The 16180-nt window shown below is 40.0% G+C and overlaps 1 protein-coding gene across 1 annotated transcript in view; it reads left to right on the top strand.

The window, feature by feature from the left end:
* Positions 1–16180, top strand: part of ST6GALNAC3 (ST6 N-acetylgalactosaminide alpha-2,6-sialyltransferase 3) — a 1116254-nt gene that overhangs the window by 878896 nt on the left and 221178 nt on the right. Inside the window, exon 3 of the mRNA XM_086954126.1 lies at positions 3626–4035. Coding sequence (XP_086810252.1) covers positions 3626–4035 — 410 coding nt within the window. The remainder of the gene's footprint in view (positions 1–3625; positions 4036–16180) is intronic.

Consider the following 16180-nt stretch of genomic DNA (forward strand, 5'->3'; position numbering starts at 1 on the left):
AAAATGAAATGTTTTTTTTATTAATTTTTAGCAATTTTTTGCACTTTTAATCATTATTTGTCACTATTCATTTAGGTAGCACCATTTCATCATATTGCACATTGGGGTATTTTCAGTAGGTTACTAGGTTATCATGAGACTGTATGAATAGAAGGAATAATATTATGGAATTCGTATGTACATAAGCTATAGGTGCTGAAATAGATTAATGCATTTCGTATTAATATGTGATTTTGTATTTTACATCCATGCACCGATTCTTACAATTGTGGCATTTAAGGCTTGAAAGAATAGACCATTGTTTGCCTTGCAACAACATTCTATTTTAGAATTGATTTTTATTTCGTATTTTACGATTATCTCAATTTTATTTAATGAATTGACAATTTTGAAAGGTTTTATGTATTTTAAAACAACATTGTTTTAGAAATATTACGAACTCCAGCAGATACATTTTCTATGTCCATGATGACGTGTTTGTAACTTAAACTGCACTGCCACTTTAAATAGCCGGATACTTCCCCAGAGCGTTGTCATGTGATCAAGGGCCATTAGGCTTGAAACGCGTTATGGCGGAGGTGCGGGGAAAAGTACAATAAAGATTTAGCACTTCCAAAACTTCTGGGTCCGCTGTTGTCTTTTGGATTTCGTGGTTGACGACTGATATATATACCAATTACAAACTTTGCTTTGCAGCTGAAACATCCGCTGGGGCTGATGAGTGAAATCAGGAGTGGACGTGATTAGTAAATCAGTAAATCCAGAACAACTGCCTCTGTGATCAATAAATCCATTTGTGAAAGTAACAGCACCAGTTCATTCAACGCATTTTGGCCACACGGCCTTGCTTACGCTAGCATGTTTAAAATTTGACCCACCATTTAAAATTGTGACAGAGTGGGCTGCATTGAATGTAAGTCTACATTGTAGTGCAAAAATAGTGGTCATTTTACAAGGTCTGCTTAAGCATATATATGTATATTTGTTTGATGCTCCAACCTACAGTTTCCTACTTAGAGTCAAGGTTAATTAAAACAACAATTGTCTGTGGCGCTTGCTATTTAACATTAAATGATAATCAGACTTGAGGCTTCCGGAATTCGTGTGTTTTATTTGTAGTATCCTCTAATCTCTAATGCCCACTTTCCTGTCTGCACATTTATCTTTTTCTACATCCTAATGTGTTTTTCTGCCTACTGACACTCACCTGTGCCCTTAACATGACCAGTCCTTTAAAAACAGGAAACTTATTAGATGGTGCCTTCAAGCTCATTCTAGATGGTGCCTTCAAGCTCATTCTGCAGTTGATAAACTAAATGATCATTGCTATCTTTTTGTGTTCATACTTTTGCTACACTCTATTATCAAGGTGACATTTTCTTCTTTTTCAGCATAAGTTCTCTTCATACTGATGATCTGTTGCTGCTGTCATTTTAGATTTTTTTGCCTCAATACACTTTGCTATTTTTCTTATATTTGATATGAGTGTTTATCTGTTTACCTTTTAGCATTAGTTTTGTTAATCATCCTCTAGAATATTTTTATAAACCAAATGTTATTGTTTTATAAAACCTGAACATTAAGCATATAAGATACACAATGTAACCACAATAAATAGGTTCATCTAATCTGTCATCAGATGTATACATTAGTTTGTAGTATTCCAACAATTTCCCCCAATATCTTGTGTAATTTTTGTGGGGCACTAGCCTAAGAAATAGACTCTTCTGTTTTTGTGTCGCCATCCAATGCTTTCCTTTATGCAGCAAAGGGAGTATGGTCAAGGACATTCAAAACCAGGCAATGTCTCATGTAATTCATGGTCCCAGTGCTCACCCACCTATGATCTCCTCAGGAGCCTTCATGTCTTCTAAATTTCCTAATAGATTAAGCTGGCAGGAAATGTCTATAGGCCCTTAATATAACTTTGGAAGGAGAGGTCAGTCAGTCAGTCAAATCACTTTATTCAATCGTTTTGCAATATATCATAAAAGCATAAGTATACAGGACAAAGAGACTCATCATAATACAAAGTATTGAAATGTCCTATTAAAACAATCTGTTAAAAACAGAATAAAACTTGCATTTCATTCTAAATTATTAAACTATCTCCTGATCTTCCATGAAAGGCATAAAAAAGATGCATCACAGTAACAAGCAAGGGGATCGGACAATGATTTTAAAATGAACATCCCTGGGCAACATTGCCTAAAGCTATGTTTTCGCATGATTGGCAATATAAATCTTTTGCGATGGTCCACATAAATCTTACAAAAGAAAAAAATATGCAAATTAGATTGGGTAGATGCGCCGTAGCATGGACAGGGCAGAACCTGATGTGATGTGAAAATTCCTGCTGGATAGGCCAGCATGCAAGGAATAAGATTTAGGCAACATTTAAGTAAGAAAAATCTGTGAGGTTGAGTTATTGCAGAAAGTATTTTGATCTCAATTTTAAGTCTTTCTTTTGCCTTTTGGTTTAAAAAACAAGTTTTAATCTCCTCTTTAGCAATAGAAGAACAGTTACTTGGGGTTTCAAATATGTGTGCTAAACCTAGAGATGATAAACGGATTTTGATATACATAATCCAGGGGATCCTGTGCGATTGCTCCATTGAAAGGCAATCTTCAATAAACTTTTGAGCAAGAGTAACAGAATCCCTACTCCAAACTGAGTGCCATAAAAGAAATGGAGCAAGGCTAATCAAATCGGATATTTATGGAACATCCAATTCTTAATGACAGATGAGATTTGAACAGCTTATTGAGAGACCTTTTAGTTTTTTCCAAAAGGTGGTTTAAATGGTCTGGAAAGAGAGGTAAATATCTAAGAACAGTATGGTGGGAATCACAAGCTCACGAGGGCCATTTTAACAGCTCTCTAATCACTTTCATCCATGAGGCCACTCAGGCTTCCTAACGCAATTCGAGGGGCTTGAACGAATCAGGCGCATTTATATTTTGAAATGTGTAGATGTGTGAAACTCTGCTTTTGCCTGTAGACCGTGGGTGATATTGGCTTCTAGCTATTTTCAGTGGTATAAATCAAGGTGCTCCTTGCAGAGTTGTAGGTGATAATGAAATTGTGTTTTGTGGAGGTCAAATTGAACTTAAAGGGTCTGTAAGTCTTTCATGTGTGCACCCTGCAAAACATTCCCCAACTAGGAACTTCCAATCAGATTACATCATGCTTACCCCTCTAGGCAGGAGCTATGAAGAAATCAATTTTCCTGCCATAGAGGCGTGCCCAGTGTCGGCTTCAAATTCCATCATCTTATGTAGCAGAGGACTGATTGTCATTATATGATAACTGTTTCTTTTTACTTCAGGAAGTGAAGGCGGGAGAGGATCTCTGTATAGTAAACCCACCATGCCCTCTTTCCGAAATAGGGAGATTTCTGTGTAAAGTCCGGACCTGCATGTCCTCCATAGGAACACATCTATAAATTCATTCAGCACCAGGATTAGTGAGGAGCAGTAATACCTTTGTAGAAGAAAACATCCAATGTAAAGGTAGTACCTATGTAATGATACTGTGAAGTAACAACTAACATTTGCTCATGCTATGAACCATGCTGTCTCGACAACACAACATCCCCTAATGGTTCTCGCATTCCCTTCTCAGCCTCTGCATCTGGACTGCGACCAATGTGCTGTTGTTTCCAATTCAGGCCAGATGATTGGACAGAAAGTGGGGAAAGAGATTGACCAAAGCTCCTGCATTTGGAGAATGAACAATGCTCCAGTGACTGGTTATGAGGATGATGTGGGTCGTAGGACTTCAATCAGGGTCGTTTCCCACACCAGTGTGCCACTTCTCCTTCAGAACCCTGATTATTTCTTCAAAGAAACCAACACCACTATCTATGTGATCTGGGGTCCCTACCGCAACATGCGCATGGATGGCAAGGGCATTGTATACAGCATGCTTAAAAAAGTGGCTGCCAACTACCCAGGCGCTAACATTTATTTGACCACCGAACAGCAGATGCATCACTGTGATGATGTTTTTAAAATGGAAACTGGAAGAGACCGGTAAGTGAGTTATCCCTATAAATTTACACAAATGTGGAAATAACTCCATCAGAAGGTGTTTCAGATTTTCTTGTATATTTTTCATGAATACTTTCTCAAATGAATTCAACACATTTTGTTACCTTGCACTGCGGATAGGCTTATGACTATATCCCCTGACATACTGCTTTCTATCTCAATGTGAGGTAAAATTGCTGCTCACCTGAACTGTAAGATTGTAAGTGACTGCATGGGTAAGGAAGTCAGTTAAGGATTTTGTGCTCAAGGTATTTTAAAGAGTCTTGTGTAGAATTGGACTGCCCAGAGCTTTTAGGAGAAAAAAAGGAGACAAAAAGGAAGAATGAGATACATTTTGGTTAAAGTATGTACTCATCGAAACCAATCAGATTCGACAGAGAAATTCACAAACTAACTAAACGTGCAGTCAGATAACACTTTCTCTTGTGGTTGAGTCTGGCCCTTGTAATAGAATCAGATTTCATATGGGTGATACGTTCTTTTGACAGGTTGTGTATAGCAAATCCTTGTGTACTTTTTTTGTGGCACTCCATGGATAGCAAGTGAATCTTCCCTTTAGTAAAATGACATATTTTCCTTAACTGAGAAGCATGCTTATGAATTGGAGGTACCATTGAGTCAAAATGTGCCCGGTGCTCAAGCACCTGATTAAATGATATGTTTGCGCCTTTCTTATTGGCTACTTCGAACTGCATTCAATCTAACACGGAAATTAGCATGTAGAGATACACTTAACTATGATGTTTTTAATCACTATTAATAATGAAATCCAGCATCATAAACAATAACCTTTAATTAGTAATTAAAATCATCTGCTGCATTTCAATTGTGAAGAGAGGGTTCTGCAACATAATACAAAGGATTACGTTATGAATACCACAGTGTATCATGATACCTTCAGAATGGTATTAGGAACAAGCTAATGCACAGTATTAATGACAATGGCGACAAATAATTGCCACTTCTGAAATTCTACATAGAATAAATACCTTTTCAAACCCTTTCTGTTTTAAGTGGAATCCGCCATTTTTGATCCGACGATTGTTCTGCTCAAGGACGGCGCAGTGCTCACTCAGGCCTGCATTTTGTTGTTTTTGCATGGACGTGAATGAGGGGTCAAAGAAGGTAGACTGTCATTTGGTGGCTGTGCTAAACTTGATAGGTTCTTCAGGGAGCATCAAAAACAGAATGCAAACAAACCAAACTCTGTTTATTCCGTGCAGTTTCTATTTGTTTTCCTCCTTTGAGGCCGTAGAAACAAATAATGGACTTTTGAGAGAGTTAGAGGGCAAAAGGGGTACAGCCTATGATGTCATGAAAAATCATAGGACACTTTGGGTCACTTTCATTACCTCAGCCAATTTGGTGAATTTGCATCCTATGCAACTGAATAGGGGGGGGGGCTTCTCCAATTCAGGCGGGTTATTGTGCTGCTGTGGCATCCCAGCCAGGATTCGCATTTGCATTGTGTTGCATGCCATTGCAACCCCTGTTCGATAAAAGGAGTTCCCTATGGGGGTAGGATATGCAATGCGGGTACAGTAAACATTCAAATGCTGGGATGGAGCTCTGCAGTCCATTCTGGCTGAAGGTTCAACATTGACAACTTTTTTCAAGGAGTTGTAACCTGATGCCCACGTTATGAACAAGGTCAGAGTGGGAAGGCGGGCAGTTGGGCATTGAGCGATGGACCGGTGCCTCAGGGTCACCTGTGGGACATTTTTATAGGCATTTGTAAATTGGCCCACAGAGACTTACTGTCTTTCCTGCTCCCCACCAGACCACTGTAATATGTCTCCATTATCATGGACACTCCCCTGCCATGCTGTTAACCCGAGGCAGGGGGCCCTTAGGGCATTCTCACCTCGGTCCCCTGCCTCCTGTGGTCAGCCAAGCCCAGAAGCAGTGGCATTATTATTATTTATTTATTTATTATTATTGTTATTATTGTTATTATTATTATTATTATTATTATTATTATTATTACAGTTTGTGTAGCGCATGGTTACTCCATTCCGGAGTGCCCCTGCGCTGGATTCCTTCAAGGCTGAGCTCATAAGGCAAAGACAGAGCGAAGTATGACTAGTGAGTGACATTTTTTCTAAACAACCAAGTTTTAAGATGTTTCCCAAAAGCTGCTTCTGATGTCTCCAGTCTGTGAGGCAGAGGCAAGGAGTTGCACTGCTTGGCCGCCAGATGCCTGAAGGAGGTGCTACCAAAGTATTTACTGTTCCAGCAGCTCTCAGACAACACATAGGGTGGTAGGAATGTATCATAAGGCAGAGGTATTTTTGGCCCATGCCCTGTAGTGGTTTGTGGACATAACATAGGACTTTACAGGAGATCCTCCCCTGCATACGGAGCCATTGGAGAGTTTCCAGGGCTAGGCCTGTGAGTGCAAATCTGAGGATGTTTAATAGCATCCAAGCTGCTGCCTTTTGCACCTATTGGAGCATATGCACTCCTTTTCGATGCCCCCAGATAGAGAAAATTAGAAGTAGTCTAATCTGGATGTGACCAGTGCCTGGAAAGCTTTCTTTTTGGGACTGTTTGGGATAAGCCCTAGAATTCTTTTAAGCATTTTTAGAATCCCAAAACAAGTGCCTGTGAGGGTGGAGATTTGGTCTGAGAAGGATAATGTGGAGTTGAACCAAACTACAAGATTTTTAACTTTTTGTCTTGGAGAGTGTGAAGATCCTAACATGCTAGGGCACCAACTTGAGGACCAAATGACTGGTTGTTTCCCTGCCACTAAAATATCAATTTTGTTGGCGTTTAGTCTGAGGCAGCTAAGTTTCATCCAGTTTGACATGTCCTCTAGGTAGAGCTAAAAGTCCTCAGCTGCTTGACCATTGTCCTGGGCCAAGGTGAGGATCAGCTGCGTGTCATCTGTATATGACACCATATGCATCCATGTTTGTCCAAAAGGTCCCCCAACGGTCGCATATATATGTTGTGAAGGCTCTGGCTTTGAGCCCTGAGGCACACCCTGTTTCAGATGTTGAGTGGATGAGACATACGGTTGAAGAGTAATTTGGAAGGTGCGATCCTCCATAAAGCTCGCCAGCCAGCACAGTACAGTACAGTGCCGCCTACCTCTGCGTGATATAATCTGTCAAGTAACGGACTATGAGAGACTGTATCAAATCTGGCGCTCAGGTCGAGCATGACTGGAACTGCTGTTTAGTAGTTGGGTGCAGGGTGAAGCTTTGAGCTGGCCATAAGTCAATAGAGCTCGATCGCAATGAGGAAGTTCGAGCAGAGGGCAGCTTCCCGTCGGTACTCGACCCCCCACATTGCCCCTAAGGCACGCCTGCGGTGACTACCATCGGGTTTCTTTGACTGTTCTTTGGGGGAGTGTTTGGATGGGAACTAGATTGCGATCTTTGGGTCCTGTTCTGGGGGGGGGTGGAGGGTTTTGACAATCTTATTTTGTTGGGGGGTGGGCACGCCATCGGTGCAGGGGATTTTTCTTATTTGAACCAAGCGGAAATTGAGTGGAGGAGGGAGTTCAGGACATTGTAATCTAAACCCCCCTCTGAGGCTGTGATTGAGCACCCTGGTGCGACTAAAGCTAGAGGGCCAGGAGAACATAACATGAGCCTTGACAATGTCCCCATACTGGGGGAGATATTACCCGACAACACCACAAAACCTAAACTAGATACCTCTGGCACCGGGGCAATGCAAATTATGTTTATTTATTGGTTCAAGACATGATTGGAGCCTGGGGGCATATGTAACATCCTTTTTTTAGTCGCAAACAAAAAACAGAAAATGCGATGTATGAATAAAATCGCACAATGCACCACCCTTAACCAATAAATAAACATAATTTGCATTGCCCCGGAGCCAGAGGTATCTAGCTTAGGTTTTGTGGTTTAGGCACATCCTCCAAAAAAAATCTCTCCATACAGGCAACAGACAGGTTAAAATTGCATATTATGTGTTATTTTCACAGAAATTAAATGCATTGCTTGTAGAAGTATTATGTAATTTTTTTTTGTTTATTGCTTGTGCATCTGTAATTATGTGCTAGTACTGTACACAAAGCCACCTTGCACTACATTGTGTGATTTAAAAGGATCTCTTTTTTCGAGGAATCCTAGGGTCGATGCATTGTTCACGCCCTATTAGGCCTAGTTTACATAGATTATCTTGGGTTTGCAAAACACAATACAATTGTATTAAGCTCTGTACTCATGTCAACTTTCATTGCAAGAATGCTTTGTGTGTGAACGCAGAGTGCCGCTATTGTTTGCATCGTTTAGCACTGCCCTGCCTTATGTTTATGTAATCTGGCACCTATCTTGCTACCATTACGAAGCTCAAAATTTGAACTGCATTCGATGCTTAACGCATATGTAACAGAGCTCCGGGGCCTCTGCTGAACTGGAAAATGCGTTTTATGCTCCAACATAGTGAATGCTCATATAGAAATATGACGAACCTCCAGCTTGAAGGGCTCCATGGGAAGGTCTTTAATTCCAGGATGGAAAGGGCAATTTTGACTTTCAAGAATCTTTTTGCAATGAGAGACTGCCTTGCCAAATATTTGGGGCAGTTATTGTAATTAACTCTTAACAGGATTTGGAGTCTTATTGGCTTTGGAGTCTTATTGGCTTTCAATAAAGCAGTGGGAATTATTCGGGTCTAGCTGCAGTAGTGGTCATACTGAAGCAGCTTTTGTTATTTTCTCTCCAAATAAATTATTTGCAGCGGTGTTGATAATTATTTGTTTCGGAACGTAAGGAAGTTGAAAACAAATATTAAAAAAAGATAAAATAGGTCAAACACAATTACATCAAAAGTTAATCATAACAGGAATTAAAAAGAAAACACAATGCGTGGAAAAAATAAATGACATAAATATTTTAATCTTCAGGTATTTCTCTATTTCTCTCAGATGCAGCCATATAACAAAACGAGTTCCAGAGGCGCCACAGGCATTTACAGCTGTTTCTTGCCTGAGCACTTCAAAATAGTAGAAGGAACTGCAGCTGCCTTCACTGCCCTCTTCTATAATGCAGATCTTGGTGGCACACATTTTTTTACAGCCTTACAGGCACAGTCATTAGGGCATTCCTAATTTACATAGAAGTCAGCCCCCTGCAAATGAGAGAATGCTTTGCTTTTGTGCCTGTGCAGCTACAGTATGTAGGAGCTGACGGAAGGTGCACTGACAGTGCTCCACATAGAAGTGGTGCGCTCCCCCAGTGAACCACCACTGAGAGGGGGTGTGGGCAGCTGTGGCCAGTGCAGGTGAGAGCGTTAACTGACGATGTGGAAGAACAGGTCAGTCCCCCCCCCCCTGCAGATGGGGCTGTAACATATTGCACCCAACTGGGCCCTGACCCTCCCTTTCAATTAAGGCCGGGTCTGCAGCTGAAACTCAAAGACAGACTGGAAACATCAGAGACACCTTTCACCAATGCACTGGTCTGATTTCAGGCGCGCCATCACTCCCGCCCTCTGGACATCCTGTATGTGCCCAGAGCATCTAATTAATAGTATGCTGCCAAGCAATGTGGCACAATGTGCCCTAAACCCAAAACAGCCCCTGGCTAAAGAAAATAATCCGCTATGACTACCAAACACATACAGCCACATGTCATCAGCCAAATCATTTCTTCATTCTACCGTTTAGATAAGAACATTGTGTACAATGAGCTGTTGGATTTTCGAACTCATGATACAGTTTGAAAATACACAATCGAATGTGAAATGTCAGCAATTGTTGTTCTAGTTCACGTTATTTTCAAGCTGTGGTTTGGGACCTTTGTGGGATCAGAAGCCTCCTATGGAGTTCCCTTTTGGTTCTTGATAACTGCATTCTAATCTGTAACAAAATTACTAATGTTAAAAATGAAAATCGTGAATTCACAACACCACCACGACTGTGTTTCTAAGTAACACTGGGTTAAATCAATAAAATAAAGCCAGCAACCCTTCTCTAGTAAATCCAATAGTTATAGATGTGGCATGCACAGTTCAGTGCTGTGAGAGTGGAGTTTGCACATTATACACCAATGCTTTAATAAATAAATATATACATGAAATATATAAGCTCTTTGTATCAGTATACACCGGATGTCCCGTCTTGTCCCTGAGAGAACACCTGGAGCCCCTCTCTGAGCATTTATCAGACTTATCTCATTTTATGTGACAGATCTATTCCCACTGCCCCAAGGTTACACAGAATTCCAATCTCTCTCCTCTTTCTTTTTTAGTCAAAGATTCTTATAGATCTTGTTTTGGCTTCCCTCACGTGAGACGTATTGCAGTTTTGCTGACAGAGTAATTCCTACAGGAAAGAGAAATGACACTGATAAATGTTTAGCTTTCATGAGGCTGTGAAGGCCTTCTTTTGCCAGAAATCATTTTGTTCCCTCTCGGTTGTACATTGTTGAGGATGCAATTCTGTGTCCTCAGGCGAAGCAATACTCACCATACTAATTTGAGCGAAGGCAATGTGCGGCCATTAGAGCCTCCTCGGTGAAATGGAATACCGGAAAAAAGCATGCTTTCATCTAGGCCCATATTTCATGTCTCTAAATGCATCAAAATCTCTTTGCCCTATTTTGTTATTTATAAGAGAGAAGTATCAAGCAAATTAGTTGGTGTCCTACTTTCGCGCAAGGCAAGCTGTTAATAGATTCCGGTTCACTTTTGCATCATGTTTTTGGTTCATCACTCCTGGATTCCCAAAGTGCCAGGTGAGATTCGTTTGTTAACATTTTTATGTGGAAAATAGTTCCATTTGCCATTTGCCTAGTCTTAAAACAAACATAGACTTGGGTAAAGCACAGGCTGGAAAGCAGATTATTGAACTGGGCTCCGGACAGGATTAAGGCTAAATGTCACTGTAATAAGCCAGGTCCCAGAAGGTCAAACACTCACTACAACACTGGAGCACTTTCCTCTCCAGCCCCAGTGTTATTAACTTGTACACAGTTTACAGTTAATATGAGATGCTGCAGTGCGCCAGCAGGGCTCCGTCGAGCTGACAGGAGCAGCCTCCCTGGGGAGGTCAGTCAGCTCAGGCTGGGAGCGTTTTCAATCATGGGCTTCTTAAGCACACAGCCTGTCATGTGAAGCGCAGACCGGGCAATAAATGTGCACTTTTTGTTTTCAGGTTTATTGTTTCCCTAGGTTTAGCGGCATATTTATGTGTCATGTGAGCCCTGTTAAGAAGGGGGGCGCACATTTAATAAAACTGCGCTGGTGGAGCAGAGAAGGTGGTGACATTGGTGGAAAAAATCAGGTGTAACATTGAATATCAACAGAACATGTTTTACTTGGGAGCTATCTCTTAGTTTAACAGCAAAAGGCACAAAACAGAGTTGCACTATTTTTACGTAAAAATGCAACTGCTAATTGTTTAAAATTTGCAAAACGTTAATATGAAAATAGTTTAATTAATGAGATTACAAAGGCTTACCAAATACATATATTCAACATCCATTGTCACACCCTCGACTACAAAGTGTAAGTTTAGGAGTAGTTGGTAATAATGTATATTTACTCTTTATCCAGTAATGAAATTCTGATACATTAGTGAGGTTTGGTTCCTGGAAAGCTCATTGGAAAAGTTACATGAAGTATCATTAAAACCGAGAAAAGGGAATTATTGACAATTTTAGAATGCTAAAATTACCATAAAAAGGTTTGTACCTTCGAGAAAGAGGTATGAGCTCAAACTCCACTTGCAAATAAAAAAAGCCTACATTAGACAAATTGAGTACAGCTAAAGAGGGGGGAGTTAAATCTCATACACTGTCTTCCGGTATGATGTGCAGCATTATAAAAATATTGCAGGCTTCAGTGGCAGCTGCAAAGAGGACATATTGAAAAGTCAGGTGTGTGTGTGCTAGCACGTTTGTGTGTGCGCACACAAGTTTACCTGATTTCCCATGTTTTACAACTCGCTTTTTTGTTGATGTTCCCAGATTTTGCTTCCACTTCCAGGGAGGGTGCACTTCATCCCTATCCTTGTCCAATTATGGGTCTTAAAAGTGTTCCCGGACTACTAATGTCCCCTCTTGTCACTTTCACTTTTTTGAGATAGGATAAACATTCGTTTCTCCCTCTCTTTTCCTGGCACATTACATTACATTACAAATTCTGCAATATCAGCTATCTTGTGATGAAGTCTGTTATTCACTGTGGGACAAGGAAATGCTTTTATAATCACCTTGATAATTGATTCTGCCTATATGCAATCATGGATTCAGTCCTGCGGTCGTTGTAGCAGGTTATAGCTATTAATTTTATTAACTGAATGTATGTTTAGCACATGAACACACAGAATATCCTTAAAGTTATTAAAACACAAATGGGATGTTTACTAGGGTTTCGGCAGCTCATGTGACGCAAGATGGCCGCTGTGACCTGAGCTCCTGCTCACCTGCTCACCTGCTTCTTAGATGAATATTTCCAGACTAAAGGGGATTTTATTTTGGTCCTCCTTCGAAGCAGTTCCCTGTCACTCTCTGGGGACGCTGCAGGTGAAAATTCAGGCACCTCAACCAAATGAGTGAAGCGCAGTAGGCTCATTTTCATTCTCCTCAGGAAGGGATCCTTTCACCCGCATGGAACTGTGTGAACTGTGGAGGCGTACATTTCTTCTTCAGCACCTCCTTTTTTCAGAAGCTTTCTGCCCCCTTATAGGGATTTTCTATAATGTGGTTTGCCTGGATTCTTTCACCTTCCCAAGTTTAAAGGGGATTTTCTTTTGGTCCTACTTCGAAGAACTTCCCTGTCTCTCCTTGGGGTAGCTGCAGGTGAAAATTCAGGCACCTCGACCAAACGAGAGTAGCGCTGTAGGCTAATTTTCATTCTCCTCAGGAAGGGCTCCTTTCACCCCCATGGAACTGTGTGAACTGTGGAGGCGGGCATTTCTTTTTCAGCCCCTGCTTTCTTCAGAAGCTTTATGCCCCCTTATAGGGATTTTCTATAACGTGGTTTGCCTGGATTCTTTCACCTTCCCAAGTTTAAACGGGATTTTCTTCATTTTTTCATACATTATACAATTAAACTTTATTGAAACTTTATTCAAGACATTTTTGCTCTGATTTCTCTCTAACTAAAATTAATATTTCACCAGGAAAGCCATAGCAGACTTCAAGGTTTTTGTTTATTGCATGCCATTTACTTTTTTTAAACTTATTTACAACTATTTAATTGGTCTCTGTACTAAAACATGGAGTCCAAATCGGTGTCAAACCACTCAAATAAAAGAAAACAAGTTGTTTTGCCACCTCCTATGAAGTCCAAAGCTATAGATTCACAAGACAACCCACTATCAAAACTTTCGGAGGAAATTCAAGCTATTCATATAAATACTGATACCATTTGCTCAGATATTACAAAACATTCAGAGAGATATTGTCTCCCTATCTATGAAAGTAGCAGAGAATGAGATAAAAATAGGTAACAATATTAATGCTATTACGAATACGAATATGCCTCCAATTAATTCTCTGGTTGCTTCTCTCTAACATTCTTTGTTTGATTTGAAAAATAGAAATATACAGTACAACCTATTCATATTTATTATCCCAGAGGGAGTTGAGGGACAAAGTTGTCATCTTTTCTTAGAAAGTCTATTACCTAAACTTTTAAACATCAAATTTCCAGAACGTTTTGAGATTAATAAAGCTTACAGAATCCCTTCTATTCATAAACCACATCAAACTAAACCGCAACAAATCTTATTTAAAGTTCTGAGACATCATCACCTATTACTTATAAGGAAAGCTTCACAAGAGATCCAGTCTCTCTTGATTGAAGGAAATAAAGTCTTTATTCACTAGGATTTTACGCCCATTTTTGGACCTGATGCCACGTCTAATAGAAGCTAGATACAAGTATGGGCTCTTTGATCCTTCGGTTATGATCATTTGGAAATATGATGTCTCCAAGTCTTTCTCCTCCCCTTCAGATTTAACACGATTTCTAGACCAGCATGACCCTATGTTCATGGATTCTCAGCCATCCGGATCTACAGGTTAATGTGAACTCCCATTATTAAAGGTTGCTATTCTACTTTCTATAGCAGGTGCACATAAGGTCGTTACTCCTACTTTGTTCATCTGTCTCCACTGCTCTGTTGATATGAGGTCTTAAAAGTTGACCTCTTTATATGTTTTATGTCTTTTTAATGTGGGCTACTTTTCTTTTCGGTCTGTTTTTTCATTACCCCTTTTCTGCTATTCATAACGTGATATGACTATGACACAAAAGTTGGTAGTCGCTTCATTAAATATCAAGGGTTTGAGGCACCCTGTTAAAAAGCACAACATTTCAGAAAATGTTAACCTTTTCCATGCTCAGGACGGCTCCCCGCTGTCATGAGTCACAGTAGACATGTGCTCATGACAGCCGGGAGCCGTCTGAAAGTTGCCACTACGCCCACGCGTGGTTGATTCCACGTCTGTGCGGGAGAATTAATCAGTGGGCAGAGTTCGGACGGCTCCCAGCTGTCATGAGCACACGCCCACTGTGATTTATGACGGCTGGGAGCCGTCCGGGGTACCTGAGCACCACGCCCAGCCCCACCCCCTATCGCACCGCGGCGGAATTTGCAGCGCGGCAAAGGAGTTAAAAAGTCTAATGCAGATATTTATTTTTTGCAAAAAACTCATGTGGATGATAAAATGCGCCATACTATATCCAAGGGATTGGTAGGAAATATAGTTTCATCTCCTGCTGCAAAGCTTAAAAACTGCATAGCCATACTTTTCTCCCATAAAGCACAAATACAACTAATGTCTCCCCACCATGACTCAGATGGTAGATTTGTTTACACTCAAGTCAAAATTGACAAACTTATTTTAAACTGTGGCAATATATACGCTCCTACATCAGATTATCCTGCTTTTAGGCCATATGTTTCTGCTGAAATACTAAATCTAGATAACTTGTCCCTTATTGTGGGTGGTGATTTTAATATCATCAAAGATCATTTGCTGGACCATTCCTCTGCATTTAAATCTCGACCTAACAAATCGTTTTTTGGTTTGAAATCTTTTTTCCGTGACTAAGTTCTCTGACTTCTGAAGATCAGAACATCAAACAGACCACAAATTTACTTTTCATTCTAAGGCCCATATTATTTCTCTACGATGAATTACCAATTGCCTTCAGATAATTTATGACATATGATTAAGGCATCGTTTATACACCCTATTATAGTTTCTGATCATGCCCTAATCTCCTTTTCCTTATGTATTTCTGACTCTCAAACTCCCAAAAAAAGATGGAGAATTAACTCTAATGTAGTTCTTAATCCAACTAAAAAAATTGCCTCAGCTATTATTGAATATTTTTTGCATATTAATTCATGTGATACCTCCAAAATTTTCCACTGGGATGCCTTTAAACCTATATTCGAGAAGTTCCAATTTCTATCATGGCGCATGATAATAAATCATTCTACGCCTACCTCTCTAAATTAGTAAAACACATAGCAACTGTGGAAAGTCTTTTAATTTCACCTCGTGATTCGCAATATGTGTCAACTTCAGAAATATAGATATACATATAAATGTATGCTTAGTAAACAAGCAGGATTACCTATTTCAAAAGAAAAATCTAATTTTCATTTTTATTCATACAAATCTAGCTGACTATTAGCCAACTGTGTACGCATTAAGCGTGATAAAATTCAAATTCAGGCCACCAAAACAAATAATGGTACTCTATTGACACGCGTTGAGGAAATACTGAAATAGTTCTTATCCTTTTTCTCCTCTTTATATCATAAACCTCTCGCTCTTCAAAATGATGTAATCATTCACTTTCTTAATATTTGTCAACCACCTCCCATTTCAGACACTGATAGACTAGCCTTAGAAAATCCCATCGATATTCAAGAAATAATCACAGCTAGTAAAACACAAAACTCCAATAAAACACCTGGCCCCAATGGTATTCTGGCTGAGTTCTACAAATGTTTTTAAGGCCAACTATCTCCTATCCTACTTTCTCTTCTTACTGACTACCAATGCACTTCCATGATGGGGGGGTCTCTTTTAATGAAGCCACTATCATTGTCCTCCCTCAATCTAATAAAGATCCTACTTTAGTGTCAAATTGTACATCGCTACTACCAGCTTGCTAATAG

This window comes from Lissotriton vulgaris, chromosome 1_1, assembly GCF_964263255.1.
Source record: "Lissotriton vulgaris chromosome 1_1, aLisVul1.2, whole genome shotgun sequence".
Classification (NCBI taxonomy): Eukaryota; Metazoa; Chordata; class Amphibia; order Caudata; family Salamandridae; genus Lissotriton; species Lissotriton vulgaris.